This window comes from Rhineura floridana, chromosome 17 (assembly GCF_030035675.1).
Source record: "Rhineura floridana isolate rRhiFlo1 chromosome 17, rRhiFlo1.hap2, whole genome shotgun sequence".
NCBI classification, from domain to species: domain Eukaryota; kingdom Metazoa; phylum Chordata; class Lepidosauria; order Squamata; family Rhineuridae; genus Rhineura; species Rhineura floridana.
The window spans coordinates 6,071,027-6,089,729 of record NC_084496.1 but is presented as its reverse complement, the minus strand read 5'-3'; the positions used below and the strand labels follow the sequence as shown (position 1 = coordinate 6,089,729).

The window sequence follows — 18,703 nt, the reverse complement described above, 5'->3', positions numbered from 1 at the left end:
CTCCTCCAATGGCAGTGATTATCCAGGAGTCAGTTATTCCTCTGCATTTGCTGTGCGCTTGGCCTCCCCAAATTCAGTAGAAGTGTGGCCCCCCCCAACATGAGTTCTTGCCATGCTTGTTTCAAATCAAGATTTTTTTCAACAGAGCTCTACATCTCTGAACCCTTTCTGATACACTAGCAATCAGTTCCAGCAATGGCTTTCCTAACTGTTTTAATCTGATCTTGACAAGGAAGGCTCCTGCAAGCATATCTGTTGCATTCTCCTTAATCAAAATTGGCTCAAAAGAAGAGCAGAGCTCCTGACCAAGTTCTGGCAAGGAGGTACAAACATCTCAGACAACAGTCATTTTGGCATCAGCAATAGTAACCTTAAGTTCTATACTAGGTTCAGTACTTACAGAAGTTACCTGCGTGACCATTTCCAAACGACAGCAAAATCAATGAGGCATTTGTGAGGATGTACATGGAAATGATCCCAGGTCTTGGAACATTCTTGCAACTAATCAAAAGACAACATTCATAATGCAGGAGGAAAAATGTTCATTTATTGTGTAAAAAGCATACCGTATAAAAGGCATATATCCCTGCACCAATCATGAATGTCATTTGTTTTTTTAACTAACAAAACACACAATTTAAAATGTGGCACAAGAGTTCACATTGGCCACTAATAAGTCTCTGGTGTTCAATACAAAAGGAGAGGCAAAGTGTACCAAAAAAGAGGTTTAGGTATTCTGGCTCAGGCAGGCTTATTAAATCCCGATTTAAAATAAACTACCAGAAGACAATCCCCACCCACCCCCGAACCCAATAGTAAATCTACATCTTACAAAATATATTACTGAAAAACTCTTGCCATGAGATCATGGCATCGTACTTAAGGCCTATGAGTCGATTCTATCATAATACTCTGATAACCAGAGTTGGAAAGACAATTCCCAACAGTAAAGCACTTCCCTTCTAAGTGTTTTTTTTATCACTTTCTCATCGCGTAGTGGTAAATGAGTTGTCTCCCCCTTGCATGTCACAGACAGGAACAGAATGAGTGCTATTTACCAGCACGCTGCTCAATCACATCAAGCCAGTTAAATTTTTAACTAGGGCTTAATGTTACGTGCAAACCAGGCTGTTGGGTTTTCTGAACGTACCTTACAAAGCAGACTGAAGGCTACAGCCGCAGCTTGGGAGGAATTAGCTCCTCTGCGGAACATCACTCCACTTGACACACAGTCTTCACTTGGGGAGCGGAAGAATTGTATAGAATTCATTAGCTTTCAATACAATTGTTTAATTTGTGTTTTTTTTAAGGCAGGCAAGCTGGCTGCTGTCACTTCCATAAGGCTGTTACACCAAAGAGGGTAAACAGTTGCTTGTCTTGAAAAGCTATTTTGTCTCCAGTGTGTCACTACACAAGGGAAGGAAGACAAAACATACCAAAGGGCCTTCCTGATCTTCAAGGTGTTATCACTGCTTTGCTTATATTACATCACAGGTGAGGAATCCATGGCCCGTCCACTGTTGCTGGGCTTCAACTCCAATCATCCCTGATCATTGGCCATGATGGCTAGGAGTGATAGGAGTTGGGAGTCCATGCAAACTCTTGTTGTTGAGGCCCCCTAAACCTTTATCTGGCCCTCGGAACCCTCCTCACACAGCACCCCCCCTCCCCAGCTCTTGCACCCTTCTCCAGCCCTACCTCATATCGTCCTTGAGTTTTTTTGCCTGGCTGCAATTGGGTCCTTCCACTCCAAAAATATATCTTGTTTACCTAGATGGAGGATACCAGGTGTGTGTAGAAACTGGCCGCCTTTGCAAAAGATAAAACTTGCATTCATTCCGCTGCCCATTTCTGCCTCTGGCCTCGTTCACCACTGGCATATGGCCCCCGGCAGGTTGTCCCAATGGGAATGTGGCCCTTGGGCTGAAAACAAAGGTTCCCCACACCCTGGACGAGGCCAGTGAAAGGAGCGGTAGTTGAGTTCTACATGGAGGAACAAGTGGTGTTCTGGAAGATTCCGGTACAGTGCGCCATCACGCCAAAACGATGGAAGGGAGCCCTCGCACTCTCGTAAAAGGAGGTCAACTCTCTGGGTCTGCGTTTGGTCTCTGGTGTCCTCAGTTCAGTCATCATTCTCTCCCTCTGTAGGCAGAAAACTGTTCGTTCTGTCTAACAGCTCATAGTTGTAAGAGTTCAGCTTTCGGGGACCTCTGGCGAAATAAGCGTTACGTGCCGGTTGGCCCATAGAGGTGTAGCAGCAGTACTTTATGTTGCAAAAGATGCTAGCGAAAAGCATCAAAGACAAGACTCCTATAATAATCCAGGCCTTCCTATAAAAACAAATTACCAACAATAATAATAATGATAAATAGGAATAATAATAAGCATATTTATAATACCTTTACACACTGTCCAGCAAACTGAGAAATAAAACAGAGGATTCTCAGTTTGTGTTTGTAATTGCCTTGCTAGACTAGTCTCTCCCAGAGGACAAAGGTAGATCTCATGGCCTCAAGCTACAGGAGGAGAGACTCTGCTTGAACATTAGGAAAAACTTCTTGGTGGTAAGACCAGCTGAACAAGGGAACCAATTCCTTAGAGGGCTGAGGAGGTCTCCCATGCTGGAGATCTTCAAAGAAGAGGCACACAGATATACTATGGAATTTGCTGCCCCAAGAGGCTGTGGCGGCCACCAACTTGGATGGCTTTAATAAAAAGATTTTAAAAATTCTCGGGGGAGAATAAGGCTATCAATGGCTATGTTCTTCCTCTGCTGTTGGAACCAATATGCTTCTGAATGTCAATTGCTGGGAATCACAAGTGGGGAGAAAGCTGTTGCACTCAGGTCCAGCTTTTGAGCATCCCACAGGGGCATCTAGCTGGTCACTGTGAGAACAGGATACTGGTCTAAGATGGACCTCTTGCCTGATCGAGCACGGCTCCTTTTATGTATGAGGCTGGGCAGACATCTGTTGTGAATGCCCTAGACTCCCTTCACTGAGCAAGAGATGGTGCTAAGTAGACCTGGGGGAGACATGCAGACCACAGTTCTAGGATGAGCTCTATGACAGAAGGCTAGAAAATATTCAGAACTTGCAACTACGCAGCAAAAGACACAAAACACGCAACTTACACTGTTAACCCAAGGACCTGCCCATCTAGAGAGAGAGAAAGAAATGCAATTAGACACTTATTTGCTAACAAGCATGAAGGACAAGACAGATCTGCTAAACGGCAACAGATTAGAATGAATCTACCAAAGCTTAATGATCATGTCACACCAAGAGGCTAGATTTCTACCTAAAAGGGATGAACGGGGCAATTTGTTCAAGCCAGATGACAACTTTGTAGAGAAAAGGAAAGATGTTCTGATGTCCTTGATATTCTGACGTGTTTCAGGACAACGTCTTCCCAAGGGATAAACACTGTCCAACTGTCTTGATTTTTTTGTAATCTGCTAACCTTTGACCACCATTCATTGGAAACATATTGAGTTGGACCCTGGGTCCATCCAGCTTTGTCTACAGTGCAGATTCTACGGACCAGCAGCATCTCTCAGGGGTTTCAGACAGAGAGTCTCTTCCACTTTTGCCTGGAGATTGAAGCAGGGCCCTTCGGCATGCCGAGCAGATGCTGGACCACTGAACTAAGGACCTTCCCCTTCAAAGGTTCAGAAACAGTAACTCAGGTTAACGCTTAAGCGCCGCTGAAGTCATTGGAGCAGAGTGACCTGCCCACTTTTCCCTGTGGCCCCTGCAAGGCTGCCCAAAAGGGTGTTTGTGTGAACGGCCTTAGGCTGAAAACGATTCCTGAATATAATACCGTACAATTTCCTTTTGCAAGTCTAGGTCAGCCCATGCCATACCGTCTGTCCTGATGTTTTCACTAGGCCGATACGCCTAGCAAGAAGGCATCTGAGCACAGCCATCGCCATAGCTTGGGTAACATAAATACGATATCTCACCTTCACAGTGGGTGCCCTGAAAGCCGGCTGGGCAGTTGCAAGAACCATGCACAGGATCGCACTCGGCACCACTGAGACAAAGGCACTTCTGAATGCAGCCATCACCATAGGAACCACGAGGGCACGCTATCACAGAGGAGAAAAAATGGGCAGAGAAAAGAGAAGGGCCACACGCAAAGCATTAGAACTTCGGGTGGCAAGGAAGCTGCCCAGCAATGCCTACACTGACTGGCAGCAGCTCTCCAGGATTTCATTTTTTTTTTTTCAATTAATTTTTATTCCAATTTTCAAAACCAAAACAATACAAAAGAAAACAACACAAATCAATAACTAGTACAATACAAAAAGAAAGAAAAAAATATATATATATAAAAAAGAAAGAATATTGACTTCCGATTTGTCATAGTTCAGCTATAAATCTATAATATATAACAAACCTATCTCTTAATAGATTATAAAATCACCTTCCTCCAACGGTTATCTTAGTTGGTTTCAAATCTCATTAACATCATATCATTTTAATCTTCCACAAAAAGTCAAAGAGAAGTTTCCAATCCTTGAGATATATGTCAATCAATTTTTTTTCTAAATAAACATGCCAATTAATCCAACTCATCAAATCTACTAAGTCCAGTAATTTTAAATCGCTCTTCTGTCATTATCCATATTGGGTCCATCTTCCATCTTCCATCTTTACGCACCCAAAAATCTTGCTGTCATAGTCATACAATAAAAGTCTGATAGGAATTTCCTCCATCACAGATGTTTTCTTACCATCAAATCCAAATGTATCACTGAAGTGTTGTTGCAAAGCCGCATCTCTGTTCCTCTTTTCCACATGATACACTAGTACATCTCTTGAAGGTTTTTCCATTGACACAAAACAGGGATTAATTCTGTTAACTTTCTCCATTTCAAGTTCCATCAAATCCTTCCAGTCCAAGAATTTTCTTGAACCGATAATATCTTTATCTCCAATCTCTTCAATTCCTTCAAGGACAGCGCTGAATTCCAAACTATAATATTTGTCTCCAGGATCCATCACAGCCAGAAAATCCAAATCTTTTTTCATGTCCATAATTAAGCCAATCTCCATAGTTTGAACCTTGCCTTTAATTTCTCTTCCATCCTTTTTTTGTTTTCCAGATCTATCTTTATTCTCCTTTCTCATAGAGTCCTGAGTTTCTTTCAGCTCCTGTCCCATTTCGTGAAATTCAATTCTCCACGCTTGTCTATTATTTCTCAGTTCTTGTTTTATTGAGTTAATCCCATTCATTATTTTCTGAAACATGTCTAGAGATAAAGTCCCTTCTTGTACATCCATGATCTTCTTAATTGTCATTCTTAAAACCAAAGGAACAAAACTCCTTCAATTTTCAATGTCCCAAACAGAGAGCAGCTTATTTCTTTAACCAGTTACAAAGGAGTTAATCTTTCCAGCAAACTAACGTCACACGCTAGACAGCCCTTATCTCTTATCTGCCCAGAAGTGTAAGAACGGCTTTAGTTCACAGCGTCGAAATAGCTAGTAGCAGAGAGAATGAGCAGATTCGTCAAAAAGAAAAAAAAAAGTAGATCAAGAAAAATAGTCCCAGTCTTATCTCTTTCAATCAGAAATCTCTCATCCGTTTAATCTTTAGAATGCTATTTTCCATGTCAGCTTTTTGCAATAAAAAAAAAGATACGCTATTTATATTTTCTTCCCCCTTAGTTCCGTGAATAAAAAAAGGAAAGTCTTACCTCACCTAGGTTATCTCAATTGCTGTTACTTTGACAAATCTCTTTAGCTGTATAGATAAGAAAATGATGAATGTAGACAGGAGGATGTTTGCCTGTTAATCCGTATAAAAAAAACGGGTCACTTATCCAGCTGAGCTAGCATAAAAATCCTCGCTCTGTCTGAGCTGCTGGAAGACAGACAATTCTGACGAATTCCAGACTCCAACAATCAAAACAAAGCTATGTAGGAAATCTCACGTTTCTTCTTTAACCGGAAGAAATTATTCCCAGTCAGAAAAGAGCCTTCTGACTGAATTTAAACTGGAAAAGTTTCATCCAAGACGAGAGCTCGTCTCAGAGGCTGCACAGGCGTAGGGATCCTCCTGGGAAGTCCAGGATTTCAGACAAGAGTCTCTCCCAGTCCTACCTGGAGATGCTGAGGACTGAACCTGAGATGCAAAGGAGATGCTGTGCCGCAGCGCTACGGCTCTTCCCCATAAAGCAGGGAGAGGCAACACGGTGCCCTCCAGGTACTGCTACAACTCCCATCATGCTGCAAATTGGCCATGCTGGCTGGGGCTGAGGGGAGCTGGAGTCCTGCAACGTCTGGAGGGCACCACATTGGCTAACCCTGCTATAAAGAGTTACATGTTCAGTTACCACAGCCTTGCATTTAAGCACTAGCCTGCTAGCCAGAGACGGCAAGGAACTGCATGCAGGCGAGTGAGCTGGCTGAGGGGGGAGCTGTGGAGCGCTCCACCCTTCCTCTGCCCCCTGCACAGAAAAAAACAGCCAAATTATTATAATACCACCATCATGTGGCACCCACAGCCCCCCCAACACCCACCCACAGCAGAGCCAAATCGTAAGTCAATCACGTTGTATGCTGCCCTGAGAAATATGGATTTATTAGAGTTAAATTTGATCCTGACTTTTCTACCAAATGGTGCTTGTGGCAACGATCCACAAAGTAAAAAAAAAAAAAAAACACAAGGCAGGTAAAGCGGATCAAGAAAGCTCAAGGAAAACAACCAACAATCAACCAACCACATCATACTTTCAATTCAAGCTTATTTTTAGGCTGAAGGGTGAGATTTTTTTTTTCATTTGAGGAATTTATACCTTGTCCCCGGCTGGCTGGAGCTGATGGAAGTTGTAGTCCAAAACTTTGGAGAGCAACAGGTTGGTGCCCTCACTTTTCCAACCAGCTCTCAGGCATGCAAATTAAATAAATAAAGATTACACACACACCACTCTAACACCAAGATTGTTAAACTGAGAAAACCGGCTACCTTCACTGCAGTTGGAGCCCATCCAACCGGCGTCGCACAGACATCCTGCTGCAATAAGAGACAGAAAGGACAAATGTGAATTTTGAGTGATGAGATGTGGGGCAGAGGAAGGTATGTTTTGTGGCGGGATCAGGATCACAGCCGCCAAGGGAGGTGAGGGAGGAGATTCAGGGCAGAACATGGGATGTCCAGAAAGTGGAGGAGCAGAGGACATCTGCAAACACAGTCTGTGTATGCACTGTGTATTTAAAGCACCTGGCTTCTCTCAAATAATCCTGGGAACTGTAGTTTACCCCTCCAAAGCTGCAATTCCCAGCACCTGTAACAAACTGCAGTTCCCAGGATTCTTTGGGGGAAGGCATGTGCTTTAAATGTACACAGCCACAATCCTACATGCGAGGCACAAGAAATTCCCGGCAAAGCTTTCTAAACTACCTCTGATCAGCTTCTTCCTGTTGCAAAGGCTGCTGGGAGGCCAAGAATTATAAACAGGGCTGGCCAAAGAGAATTTTGCTGCCCAGGGCAAAGGACAAGATGGCACACCCACACACACCCCAAGTTCCATGTACAGAAGCCAACTGGAAAGGCAGCCAAATCCAACTTCAACATTGGCAACGGGACAACACTCGCCAGCATATCTATGGGCATCCACACCAGTTAGGGGGCACAGGGCAGGCTGGAGGGGGGCCTACACAACTCTGACCTCCAAAGGAGAGGGGAATATGCTAGGGGGCCAGGAGGAGAAACTGGATTGCTGCTACTGTTGTTTCTATACTATATACATAGCTGCTGCCTCACTCTGCCCAATGGCAGGGCCGGCCTTCCTAACAAGATCAGAACTGCCACGTGAGTCCAGCCTGCCTTTAAACAAACAAACAAAACAAGCAAGGCAGGATTGAAGACAGACACACACACACCCCTGCTACGTATACACTAGCGATGTGCTTTATAAAGCCCCGGGTCTATAGCCAGCCTCCAGGTCAAGGGTACTGCCTACTGCTCCTAGCAATGTGCTTCTACTGCTCCATGTCTACAGGCAGCCCCGACCTGCAGGCTGGGAGTCTGCTCTGCCTGACACACACCTCCGAAAAGGTGTGCAGCCTTACTCTCTGTGCATATCCCTTGCAGCGAGCAGTTGGAAGGGCCGCAGTCCAAGACGTCGCAGGCCGGTCTTCTCCAGAAAGGTCCATTGCACTGGCATTCGCCAAGCACACAGTGCCCGTGCCCGTGGCAGTCAGGAGGCCGGCAAGCAGGTTCATGGACGCACACAACAGTCGAAACCGAGCGAGGGCAGCGCCACATCGGGTTGGGTGAGCTGGGAAGAGGGAAGAGCGAGATACTGATCAGAGAGGGGAAAAGAAAAAAAAAGCCACTTTGCCCTCATTGCGAGTCATCAAACCAGAGGCAAAGGATTGTTCCTTCGGCAGGGAAAAGTTCATACGAAAACAAGTTTGCTATCTTTGATCGGCTCTGTGTTCTTCTCCTCTGATTGCTATTTCCTGTTTCACTCTCGCTCTCTGTCCCAATGAACTAGCATTTTAACAGCATTTCAACAGCATGTGTTTTAACTTTTCCATTGGCTTTTATGGGTTTTAACTTGATAGGGTTTAAATTTGTATACTTGTTTTTAATGGGAGCTTTGGCTATGAGGCGGTATATAAGTTCTTAACCTTTTCCGCTGCCAGCACCCCTTGAATTTCCAAAATATGCTCTTGCATCCCCAGAAAATACTGTTCATTTTTTATTTTAATTCCAAAATCTTTGGTTTTATAGTTACATTTTCTGCTTCTATTTAAATGAATTTTTAAAACAACACCTCGCACCCCTAGAAAAAGTATCTCGCACCCCCGAGTGTGTGTGCACCCCAGGTTAAGAACCACTGCTCTAGAGAATCTCTCCAGGAGCACTGTGATCTGAGAAACAGCCCACCCCATCCCACCCCCAGCCCTGCCCTTCAAGAACCTCAATGATGCCACTTCCCCCACAGGGCTAGGCGCCCCAGGGAGGTTCCGCAGATCAGCTGTAGCAACCCCCTCCCATGGCTATTAAACCCGCCACGGAGAAGCAGCGCCCAACACGGCTTCAGCTCTAGGACGCCTCTCCGATATTGGGGTATGCCCTGACCCCACGATGGGAACCTGAAGAGCCCAGGAAGCGGCCTTGTACAGAGTCAGACCATTGGCCCATCTAACTCAGTACTGTCTGCACTGACTGACAGCAGCTCTCCAGGGCTTCAGGCAGGGTTGTCTCCCAGCCCTGCCTAGAGATTATTATTATATTTCCATTTATAGACCGCTTGCTGTTTAAAAGATCTCAAAGTGGTTTACAATAGAATACACAAGGTATAATAAAAAACATATCCAATTAATTTACAAAGCAAAATACATAAACAATATCCATATACAGAAACATATACATAAATATATATGTATGTCGAGATGCCATCGAGGACTGCAGCTGGGGGAAAGCAGATGCTCTGCCGCTGAGCTGCTGCCTGTCCCCAATCTTTCATGTTTCTTGGCTGTAACAGCCTCCTCCGAACACTGGTGCAAAACTTCCCACCAAGGAGCCGAAAAACCCCACACACAGCCTGACCGCTTCGGAAGCAGAAGGGAGATGACAGGAGATGCTTTCTGCATCATCGCCCAGTACAGGATTGAGCTCTCTTCCAGCCAGCAGGGAAAAGCACCTACCAGTGGTCTGAGGGGTAGCTGGCAAGGGTTCCATTTAAGACCAGGGTAGCCGACCCGCCGCCGTCCAGGTTGATGGCATTGACAACATCTTGCTCCTTCAGGAAATCAGCCACTTCCCAAAGGCTGAGGCTGTGCAAAGGGTAAAGGGGACAGCCATGAGAAGCTGCCTTGCACTGGGGGGGGGGGGACACACGTAGGAGAAGAAGGGGGAAAAAGGCCGGCCCTATCATTAGGCAGAGTGAGGCGGCCGTCTCCGGTTGCAGGTGCTGAAGGGAAGGGAGCAGCCGTGAGAGGCAAGAGCTATGCGAGCCAGTCACGGATTATCAGTCCCACTGCAAGGAAAGACTTTACGAACCACGCAGACTTACCCCCTCGAATCCGTCTGCCCATCGAAGTGTGCCAGCACCAGCCGCCCTTGTCTGTCATGGCCCACAGCTGTCCTGGCGGACACAGTATTGATGAACTTGTCAAAGGTCCCTACCAGAAGTGGGGTGGGGGAAAAGAGACCCATCACAAAGAGCTGATTATTTTTTTCTCATTCTGCTCCAGCGTTTTGTGTTTTGAGTTTTCATTGAGCAAAACTTCTCCCTATACACGTTGATGTTCGACGTTAGCGTAGACCCATTAATATGGAGGACCAACTTAGTTGAATACAACTTTTTTTAAAAAAATGTCTGCTTTAAGCTGGACACTATCACGGCTCTGGCCTCGAGCTCCCAACTCAAAGGAAGAAATACTCGGCGATTCCCTCCCTATTGGGAGGCTATGGAAAAGCAATGGGCTGGTGGAAGAGGCTCCTGAAGCATCAGTTCACCTCCAGCCTTTGTTGGAGCCCTTTTACTGCCCAGCCCTGTGCACAGCTCCCATTACTGACAGATCGGAACAGGCGCTCCGTTATCATTCCTTGCCTGCTGACCATCCAATGAACTAGGGAGACAACAGGAACACACACCCCTCAGCAAGGTCATACTGCAAGTTCGGGGAAAGCTGTCGTCCTCCAGATGCTGGTGGAATACAACCTCCACCATCCCCGCCCATACCTGATGACCTCTGGAGGGCCACAGCTTCCCCAGACCTGCCGCAACAGAGAGCGATACTGAAGCAGGTTGTCATTTTCTTTGGTTAGCCTTTTTCTGCAGCGCGCAAACTGACTTGCTTACTCGAGACAGCTGGAGCCCTTTGCCAAACGCCACACCTGCTTTCTCCAATTGTGGTTGGATTTGCACAAGTTGCAGGGTGTGTCTGTGTGTGTTTGTGTCTGTCTTGCATTGCATCAGGAGCTTGGATCAGAGCAGCCGCTCCCCACCTGGTGCCCTCCAGATGTTGTTGGACTCCAACTCCCCATCAGCCCCAGCCAGCATGGCCAATGGGCAGGAGTTATGGGAGATGTAGCTCAGCAGAATCAGGAGGAGACCAGGTTATTAAATTAAATTAAATTAGAGGGTCTTCTGGCTCCCTCCAACCTCCAGTATTACATGAAAGCCGCCTCTGCATGTTCTCTGCCCAGCCAGAACTGCACAGCTCCTCTGCCTTCCATCCCTTGGCTACCCTGGTATATTTTACTCATGGTTTTTGCATCACGTTCTGCAGTCAGGAACACAGAATTCTGCAACCTGCACACTTGATGCACATTTGCATGATCTCTCTTTAATTTTCCACGATTCATCCTACAATTTTTGAAGCTGTGCACCATCTGGTCCAAAGAAAACCTTTGCGCCTTGCTTGCTGCAGAGGCTGCATATCATTAAAAAGGGGCTTCCATTTACAGTTCTAATGCCTGTAGTGGAGATTGTGGCTCTGAGACCCTTACCTGTTTCCTGCGTCTCACTGCATTCCACAGCCTGACTCTGATTTACATACACTTCCCCATCTCGCAAGAGCCAGCCCACTCCACTCAGAAGCTGCACAAAGGGATTCTCCTTAGCCAACACTTCCTCCTCAGAGAGGTAGCTGGAAGAAACAGCAAAGGAGTCACGTTATCTGGAGGAAGAGACATTTGGAAGTATTGGATTTAGGTTCATATAGGGCTGGTGCCAGCACCCAGCATGTTTGGGCAGCTGCCAGGGGCCCAGCACTCTGGGAGGGTCCACCTATGAAGACACAGTTTGCTAAAAAGACAGAGGTAACCTTTGACTTTCAAAAACATTCTTGCGCTGGATAAAAGTGGTGATATTACTAGTAGAGGGAAAAATGCAGCATTTCCAAGGGCAGATGCTCCCTGAGCAGTCATTTCTACTAGTAGGATTAATTAGGACTGCTAAAAGATACTTTTCTCAACAGTTGAACTGTGGCTTAGGTTTTTAAAAATGTGTAGTTAATACAAAACATGTATATTCTTGACTTGAGAGCATGCTGATCAGCCAGGAGGATTTGGTAGTCATTGTCCTTCAAGCAAGTTGCACAGAATAATTTCAAGATGCAGCTTGACAGGCGATTCATTCATGCTTTCCGAACCAGGATAGAAACTTGTGCCAGAAACAGTGGGAACGCACAGTCAGTCCAAGACATCTTGCTAACTGAGGAGGAGGACAAGGAGCGTGCAGATGAATCTTGTTGCAATGTTGTTGACAGGCCAGCTTCCTTCATCACGACTGTCAGCATGTTACAGTCCTGCTTAGAGATCGGCATTGTTAGTGGCCCCGATTCAGGGTGTTACTATTAATATATAAAGCTATCAGCAGCTTGGGACCAGCTTACTTGAAGGTAAAAATGTGAAGGTCTGGGGAAAAAAACTGTAAAAAATGGAAAAAAACAAACAAACCCACATCCCAGGATTCTTCCATCTTTTTTCCTGGAAAAAAATAGGTTTTTTTCCTTAATTTCTTAGTTTGTTTCCAGGCCTTCACATCTCTACCTGAAGGATTGCTTTGTTCCATATGCGCCTGCTTGTACAAGTACTACATTATGCTTGTTCCGCACATGCAAGGAATTCAGCATGGCAGCACTTACTCTCTGGAACTCCCCATCCACTGATTTTAGGAAAGTGCCTTTGCTTTATTATTTTGGGGCCCCATAAAAAAACTTTTGTTTCGGGAAGCTTACACAGCCGTGCAATTTTACCTGGCATATTTGCTTCTAAACCCCCTGATTTTATTCTTCTTTTGATAATTTTTTTTGTTAAAAAAAAAATCATTGTTAATGAATATTTTATATAGCAGTTTGTGCAAATGGATTGAGAGATTATATACATCCTGTTAAATAAAACAAAGAAATGAAAACACAGGCACGGACATTTACAAGCAAACCCCAAAGCCAGAAACGCAGCAGTCACATGTGGAGACGCTATATTCCTTACAAGCTTGAAAATACTGCTGCTGTTGCTATTTTGGTTGTGTGCTATGAAGAAAGAGGCAGAGGAGATAGCAGTCCTCGAGTATCTGAAAAGATGCTGCATACAAGGCAGAGCAGACCTGTTCTCTATTGCTCCAAAGGACAGACTAGAACCAAGGCGGTGGACATTGCCAGGAAGCAGATTTCAGCTAGACATTAGGAGACGCTTCCCGAGGGCAAGGGCTGTTTCCTAGTGGAACCGGAAGCTAGCGGGCTCTCCTATGATGCAGGTAGTTAAGCAGAAGCTGGACAACTACCTGTCAGGGATACTGTACTTGCACTCTGCACCGCAAATCCAATACTGAGCATGGGGGCTGGTCTAGATGACCTTTAAGGTCCCTTCCAAGTCTACGATTCTATGAGCCGCCACCAGTCAGAAGAAAATTGCTTCATTTGACCCTATGGGAAGGGCCATCATTCGATGGTAGAGCGTCTGCTTGGCACACAGGCAATCCCAGGTTCAACTCCTGATGTCATCTCCAGCTAGGGCTGCTGCCGGTCAGTGTAGACTGTACTGAGCTAAATGGGCCAGTGGTCTGACTCAGTAGAAGGCAGCTTCCTAGATTCTTAGAGATGTGTAATATCTGTCCCGTTCCGTGCCTGTCCAGAGCCGAAAGACAGCTGGGGGATGCTTGACTCCATACCCTGGCCTTCGATTGCTGCTGTGCAATGCCAGGTCTGTTGCCCAAAAAACATCCATGATATGATATCGGATGAGGGCGCGGACCTGGCATGTATTACGGAAACCTGGCTGGACGAGGCCACTGCTCCTATCCTCGCGGCCATGTGTCCAGCTGGGTTCTTGTATGCACAGCAGCCGAGGGTCGGTAGTCGGGGAGTGGGAGTGGCGGTTATTTACCAAAAGTCCCTGGTTCTCACCAGGCCTCCACTCCATGAGACCAAGGTTGTTAACTGCATGTACTGGAGGTTGGGCCCAAAGGGCAGTCTAGGGATTCTAGTGGTGTGGGATCGGTTCCAGCTTCTTCCGTCTGATGAAGTGGACAAGGTGCTTTCAACCTTAAAGCCAGCCACTTGCTTACTCGACCCTTGCCCGTCGTGGCTCATTAGGAGCTGCAAGGACAGATTGGGCGAGGGGATCAAGGTGGTGGTAAATATGTCCCTGGAAGAGGGAGTAATGCCATCAGCTCTCAAGGAGGCAGTAATAAAACCAATTCTAAAGAAGCCCTCCTTGGATCCCCAAGATCTGAACAACTTTTGCCCAGTCTCAAATCTGCCATTCCTGGGCAAGGCGGTTGAGCAGGTGGTGGCGAAGCAGTTGCAAATGCATTTGGAGGAAGTGGATTATCTGGATCCATTTCAATCAGGCTTCAGGCCTGGACATGGGATTGAAACGGCCTTGGTCGCCTTGGTGGATGACATGAGGAGGGCGTTGGATAGGGGCAAATGCACCTTCCTTGTCCTCCTGGATCTCTCAGCAGCTTTTGATACCATTGACCACGGTATCTTTCTGGACCGCCTGAAGAGGTTAGGCATAGGGGGCACGGTATCAGCCTCAAAAGGCCTTCTCTCTATCCCACCAGTTAAAACAGCTAGACTGGTGAGAACTAAGGAGAGGGCTTTTCAATTGTGACCCCCACTTTGTGGAATTCCCTCCCAAATGAACTTCGCCATGTCCCCTCTATGATGAGCTTCCACCAGGCCTTGAACACCTGGCTCTTCAGGCAGGCTTTTGGGGTGGGTTAGGTTTTATTATTATTGTTGAGATTTTTAATGTTTTAATGTATTTGTATGTTTTTATTTTGTACGTCGTCCAGAGTGGCTGGACAGCCAGCCAGATGGGCGACTAATAAATTTAATAAATAAATAAATAAAATTATGTTCCTGTTTCAGGTGTGGGGAACCTTTGGCCCTCCAGATGTCACTGAATTACAACTCCCATCAACCCTAGCCACTGGCCATGCTCGCTGGGGTTCATGGGAGCCGTAGTTCAGCAACATCTGGTGGACCACATGTTCCTCACGCCTGCCCTACGATATCCAGCTGGCCACGCCTGGTTTAAAAGGAAGAGTTTAGAGAAGGGGCAAGACCTTACCCAAAGACCAGGGTGCCATCTTTCCGGATGCCAAACTGAGCATTCAGAATCCCTCCGGAGGTCTGCACCAGCTGCCCATCGCTCACAACGTTCCCAATGCACTCTCCTGTATCCATGTTAAAGAACCCACCATTCTGGGCCACGAGGCACTTGCCACGCCTTGCGGTTGCTTCCACCGTCATTCGGCTGCGGTTACGGCAGCCTCCCTGCCCTCCAGGCACCAACACAGAGAAAGTCCTCAGAGGGTTGCTCACTGTGGTGAGATGACCATAGACGTGCCGACGATTTTGGCCCTGATGCGGGACATCAGAAATGAAGATATGCGTGATGGCCCCCGGAGTGATGCTGCTGTTGTCGCTGGGCCAAGATTCATGAGTCGCGTTGCCGTGCTGGAGAGCTTGGCAATCTCGGATGGACAAATGGTGATGCTGTGGACCATGTTGGGAAGGAGGATACGGTAGCAAGAGATCATCGTCTAATGAATTCCTGGAAGTTAGCAAGTTTCAAACATGGATAATACGGTTTTGGTCTTACTTCACTTTCACTACTTAAGAGCTATTTTGCCTCTCCCTCCTGACAGTTCAGTCATAAGGAAAGCATAACAAACAGGGTCTTAATTATTATTTACATTCATCAGACGCATCATACAAAGAAAACATCTCAGAGCAACTTGACAAGATAAAATACAACATGTAAAAGTAATTTAAAACCAGACAAATTAAAGACAATGAGCAATACAATATATATAAAAAGCTCATCCAGTAACATATTAAGGACAAGTCTCACTCACCCCAATAAAAGACAAGCACCACCATAGTAGGCAACTTCATTACCAAAGGCCTGAGTAAACAAAGGAATCTTAGCCTGGTGTTTTTAGATGGTACCAGGCAGGTCTTCCTGGGAATCATTCAACAGCTGGGGAGCCACCACTGAAAAGGCCTGATCTCATGTGGCCACCCTCTGCACCTCCCTTGGGTGGGGCACACGGAGAAGGGCTTCGGAAGACTGCAGGGTTCAGGCTACTTTATATGGGGAGAGGCAGTCCTTGAGCCATATAGAGATTTAAAGGTCAAAGCCAGCACTTTGAATTGAGCCCAGAAACTAGTCTGTAGCCGGTGCAGGCAGGCCAGAATTGGTGTAATATGTTCAGACCTTTTAGTCCCAATCTGGCTGCTGAATTTATTTATTAATTTAAAAAATATTTATATACTGTTATTCATAACCCTCCCCCACAATGTGGTTTACAACATATAGAAACATGATAACGCCATATATAATTTAAAATCAGAAATCAATGAACTAACTATTGCAGAAAGATATTATCTCAACTGCCCGCATAAGCCTGGTGACACAGAAAAGTTTCAGAACAGAAGGTGCCTGCAGAATCTCTACTGGCAGAGCAGTCCAAGGGACTGGGTGAAAGAACAATAATGGCTCGATTTCTTGTTGTCAGAGAAGCCTCACCAACGATGCTCCTGCAGATGATCTCAGTGATCAAGCTGGGATATAAGGGTTCAGGCAGTCTCTAGTTTCCAAGCTGTCTTCAAAGGCAGCCCCATATATAACGCATTGCAGTAATCTAACCTAGAGGCTACTACATTTGCTACTGGGCGTTAAGTTACACTCAAGAAGTGAAAATCAAGAGCTGCAGCCAATGCTTCTCCTACTCAGAGTAGACCCATTGAAATAAATAACTGAACATGCTTAAGTTCATCTATGTTAATGGATCTGCTCTGAGCAGGACTAGCACTGAATACAACCTCATCACTATTTCACCAGAAGCAACTCTAATCTGCTCTTTGTTAAGTCATAAAAGCAGCAGGTTTGCTCTTTTCCCACACCTGTCATTTCCATCCAGCTAAACAGGCCCTGGAGGAAAAGAGCAGTGGTCGAACCAGAAACTCTGAGTCAGAGACCGCAACCAACTGCCACTAAACCAGATGGAAATCAAGCGGGGGACAGGCAAGGCTAGCCTGATTGGCTTGCAAGAGGAAACACACCTTGCTGACTGAGCACCTGTATGCAGGCAGTTCTGCACTGAACTAAATCTTAAGGATTCTCATGCATTCCACAAAGCAGACAGCTGGGTGCACTGTGGCTTCATGTGAAGAGAGGCTTAAAAAAGAATCAGCCCCATGCTTGTGCCTTTCATGCAGCCCAAGACAGAATTTGAGCAGTCTCAAGTTTCCTCACTCAATTTATGTGCATCAGACAACTGCAAGTAAGTAAAGTAAAATAAAAGTAAAGTAAGTGGAACAGGGCCAGGGACAAAGAAAAGCAAGGCCTCACCCCTCCCCACTGCAACCAAAATCATCAAGTTTGTTTGTTTATTAATGAAAGTATTTCTATGCCGCCCTCTCATAAAACATCAGGGCTGTGTACAGCAAAGTGAAAACATTTAAAAGCAATGCAAAACAGTCATTAAAAGAACTGGCTACTCATAGTTCCACAGCAGAATGAGTTAAAGTCACAAGGAAGAATGTGTGGTAAAATGGGATACCTTCCCACATACAGCCCAGAGAAAGACCTCATCTACAAATGCAGTACAGTAAGGTGGGAGAGTCCTGCAGGAGCACAGTAGGCCTTTAGACTGCAGGGGTAGGAGGGGCACATCTTCTCTCCCACACTTAAAAAGTTCCCTACAACAATGTGTATGTATATATAGCCAAATCCAGTCCCCACAACAACAAAACCCGTCGGTAGCCCAAAATCCTTTCCCTGCTGCGCTACTTTTCTACTTGCAAGGAGTCTTATTTGTGCTACTTTTCTACTTGCAAGGAGTCTTATTTGTTCTGTCCAGCACTGGGACAATCCGTTTTATCTCTTCGATATTCCACCGTCTCATTTTGCTTCATGAATAGACACACAGCTAAAGATTAGCTAAACTGGCGCGGGGGCGGGATAGTGACCTGGGGACTGTCACTACCATCACGCCTCTAGGGCGGTTAAAGGTGGGAAGACCACCACCACACCTTGAGTTTGAACACTTACCAGACTACATCGTTGGCCTGAGCCGTCAGCAAGCAGCGGAAAAACACCAAGGAGAAAACAGCCGGGGCTGCCGCTCTCTGCATCTCGATGGCTGCATGCAGTAGGCGCTGTATGGAGGCCGCCATGTTGAGCCTGCAACAGGGTCACATGATCAGCCGTCACGTGAGGGAAGCTCAAACGCGGCGGGCCAGGAACGAGGGAAGGACAGGAACGGGTGGTTTCACTGCTCCCTCTAGTGGACAACTGGCGGAGTTGCAGGCCTTGCTCACTTGAGATTATGAGGGTGGTATTATTGTTATCAAGAATAAGAATAACAGAACAGTAGAGTTGGAAGGGTGCAATAAGGCCATCTAGTCCAGCCCCTGCTCCATGCAGGATTCCAACCTAAAGCATACTTAAAACATATTATTATTATTGCTTCATGAGTGTGTATGATGCTGTACAGAGTACAAGAGGGCAGGTCTATGCCGTTAATGTGAGGCCACTTACACCAGAATAGAATACAGATTTGCATAATTTTTGCATATGCTAATTTATATGTATAGATGCAAATTTAGAACTACTGTGTCGTATTCAATGCTGGTCCTACCCATGGATGTTAATAGACATGACTAAAAAGGTAAAGGTGTCCCCGCACTTGTAGTGCGAGTCGTTTCTGACT

The 18,703-nt window shown here is 45.9% G+C and overlaps 1 protein-coding gene across 4 annotated transcripts; it reads right to left on the bottom strand.

Moving 5' to 3' along the window:
* Nucleotides 1-538: 538 nt before the first annotated feature.
* On the bottom strand, nt 539-18,262 carry NAGPA (N-acetylglucosamine-1-phosphodiester alpha-N-acetylglucosaminidase). Of its 4 annotated transcripts, none has more exons than XM_061599991.1 (10): nt 18,043-18,262; nt 15,052-15,537; nt 11,479-11,618; nt 10,037-10,145; nt 9,669-9,797; nt 8,058-8,290; nt 6,976-7,023; nt 3,965-4,090; nt 3,134-3,158; nt 539-2,330 (listed from the first exon to the last, which is right to left on the bottom strand). In XM_061599991.1, exons 1-10 carry the CDS (start codon nt 18,165-18,167, stop codon nt 2,123-2,125), a joined length of 1,629 nt encoding a protein of 542 aa, XP_061455975.1. In that variant the 5' UTR covers nt 18,168-18,262; the 3' UTR covers nt 539-2,122. The 4 variants fall into 4 exon arrangements, with proteins under 4 accessions (XP_061455975.1, XP_061455976.1, XP_061455978.1 ...); XM_061599992.1 differs by having other exon boundaries at nt 8,082-8,290; XM_061599994.1 differs by lacking the exons at nt 539-2,330; nt 3,134-3,158 and adding an exon at nt 5,705-5,751 and having other exon boundaries at nt 4,029-4,090.
* Nucleotides 18,263-18,703: the final 441 nt, after the last annotated feature.

Excerpts from the sequence above, each read along its gene's own strand:
- NAGPA (XM_061599991.1), bottom strand. The coding sequence starts at position 18,167 with ATGGCGGCCTCCATACAGCGCCTACTGCATGCAGCCATCGAGATGCAG. Across the intron at positions 8,291-9,668 it reads AGCTACCCCTCAGACCACTG|CTCACCCAACCCGATGTGGC; the intron begins GTAGGTGCTTTT and ends CCCTCTTCCCAG. Across the intron at positions 7,024-8,057 it reads GGCTGCACACCTTTTCGGAG|CAGGATGTCTGTGCGACGCC; the intron begins GTGTGTGTCAGG and ends CTCTTATTGCAG.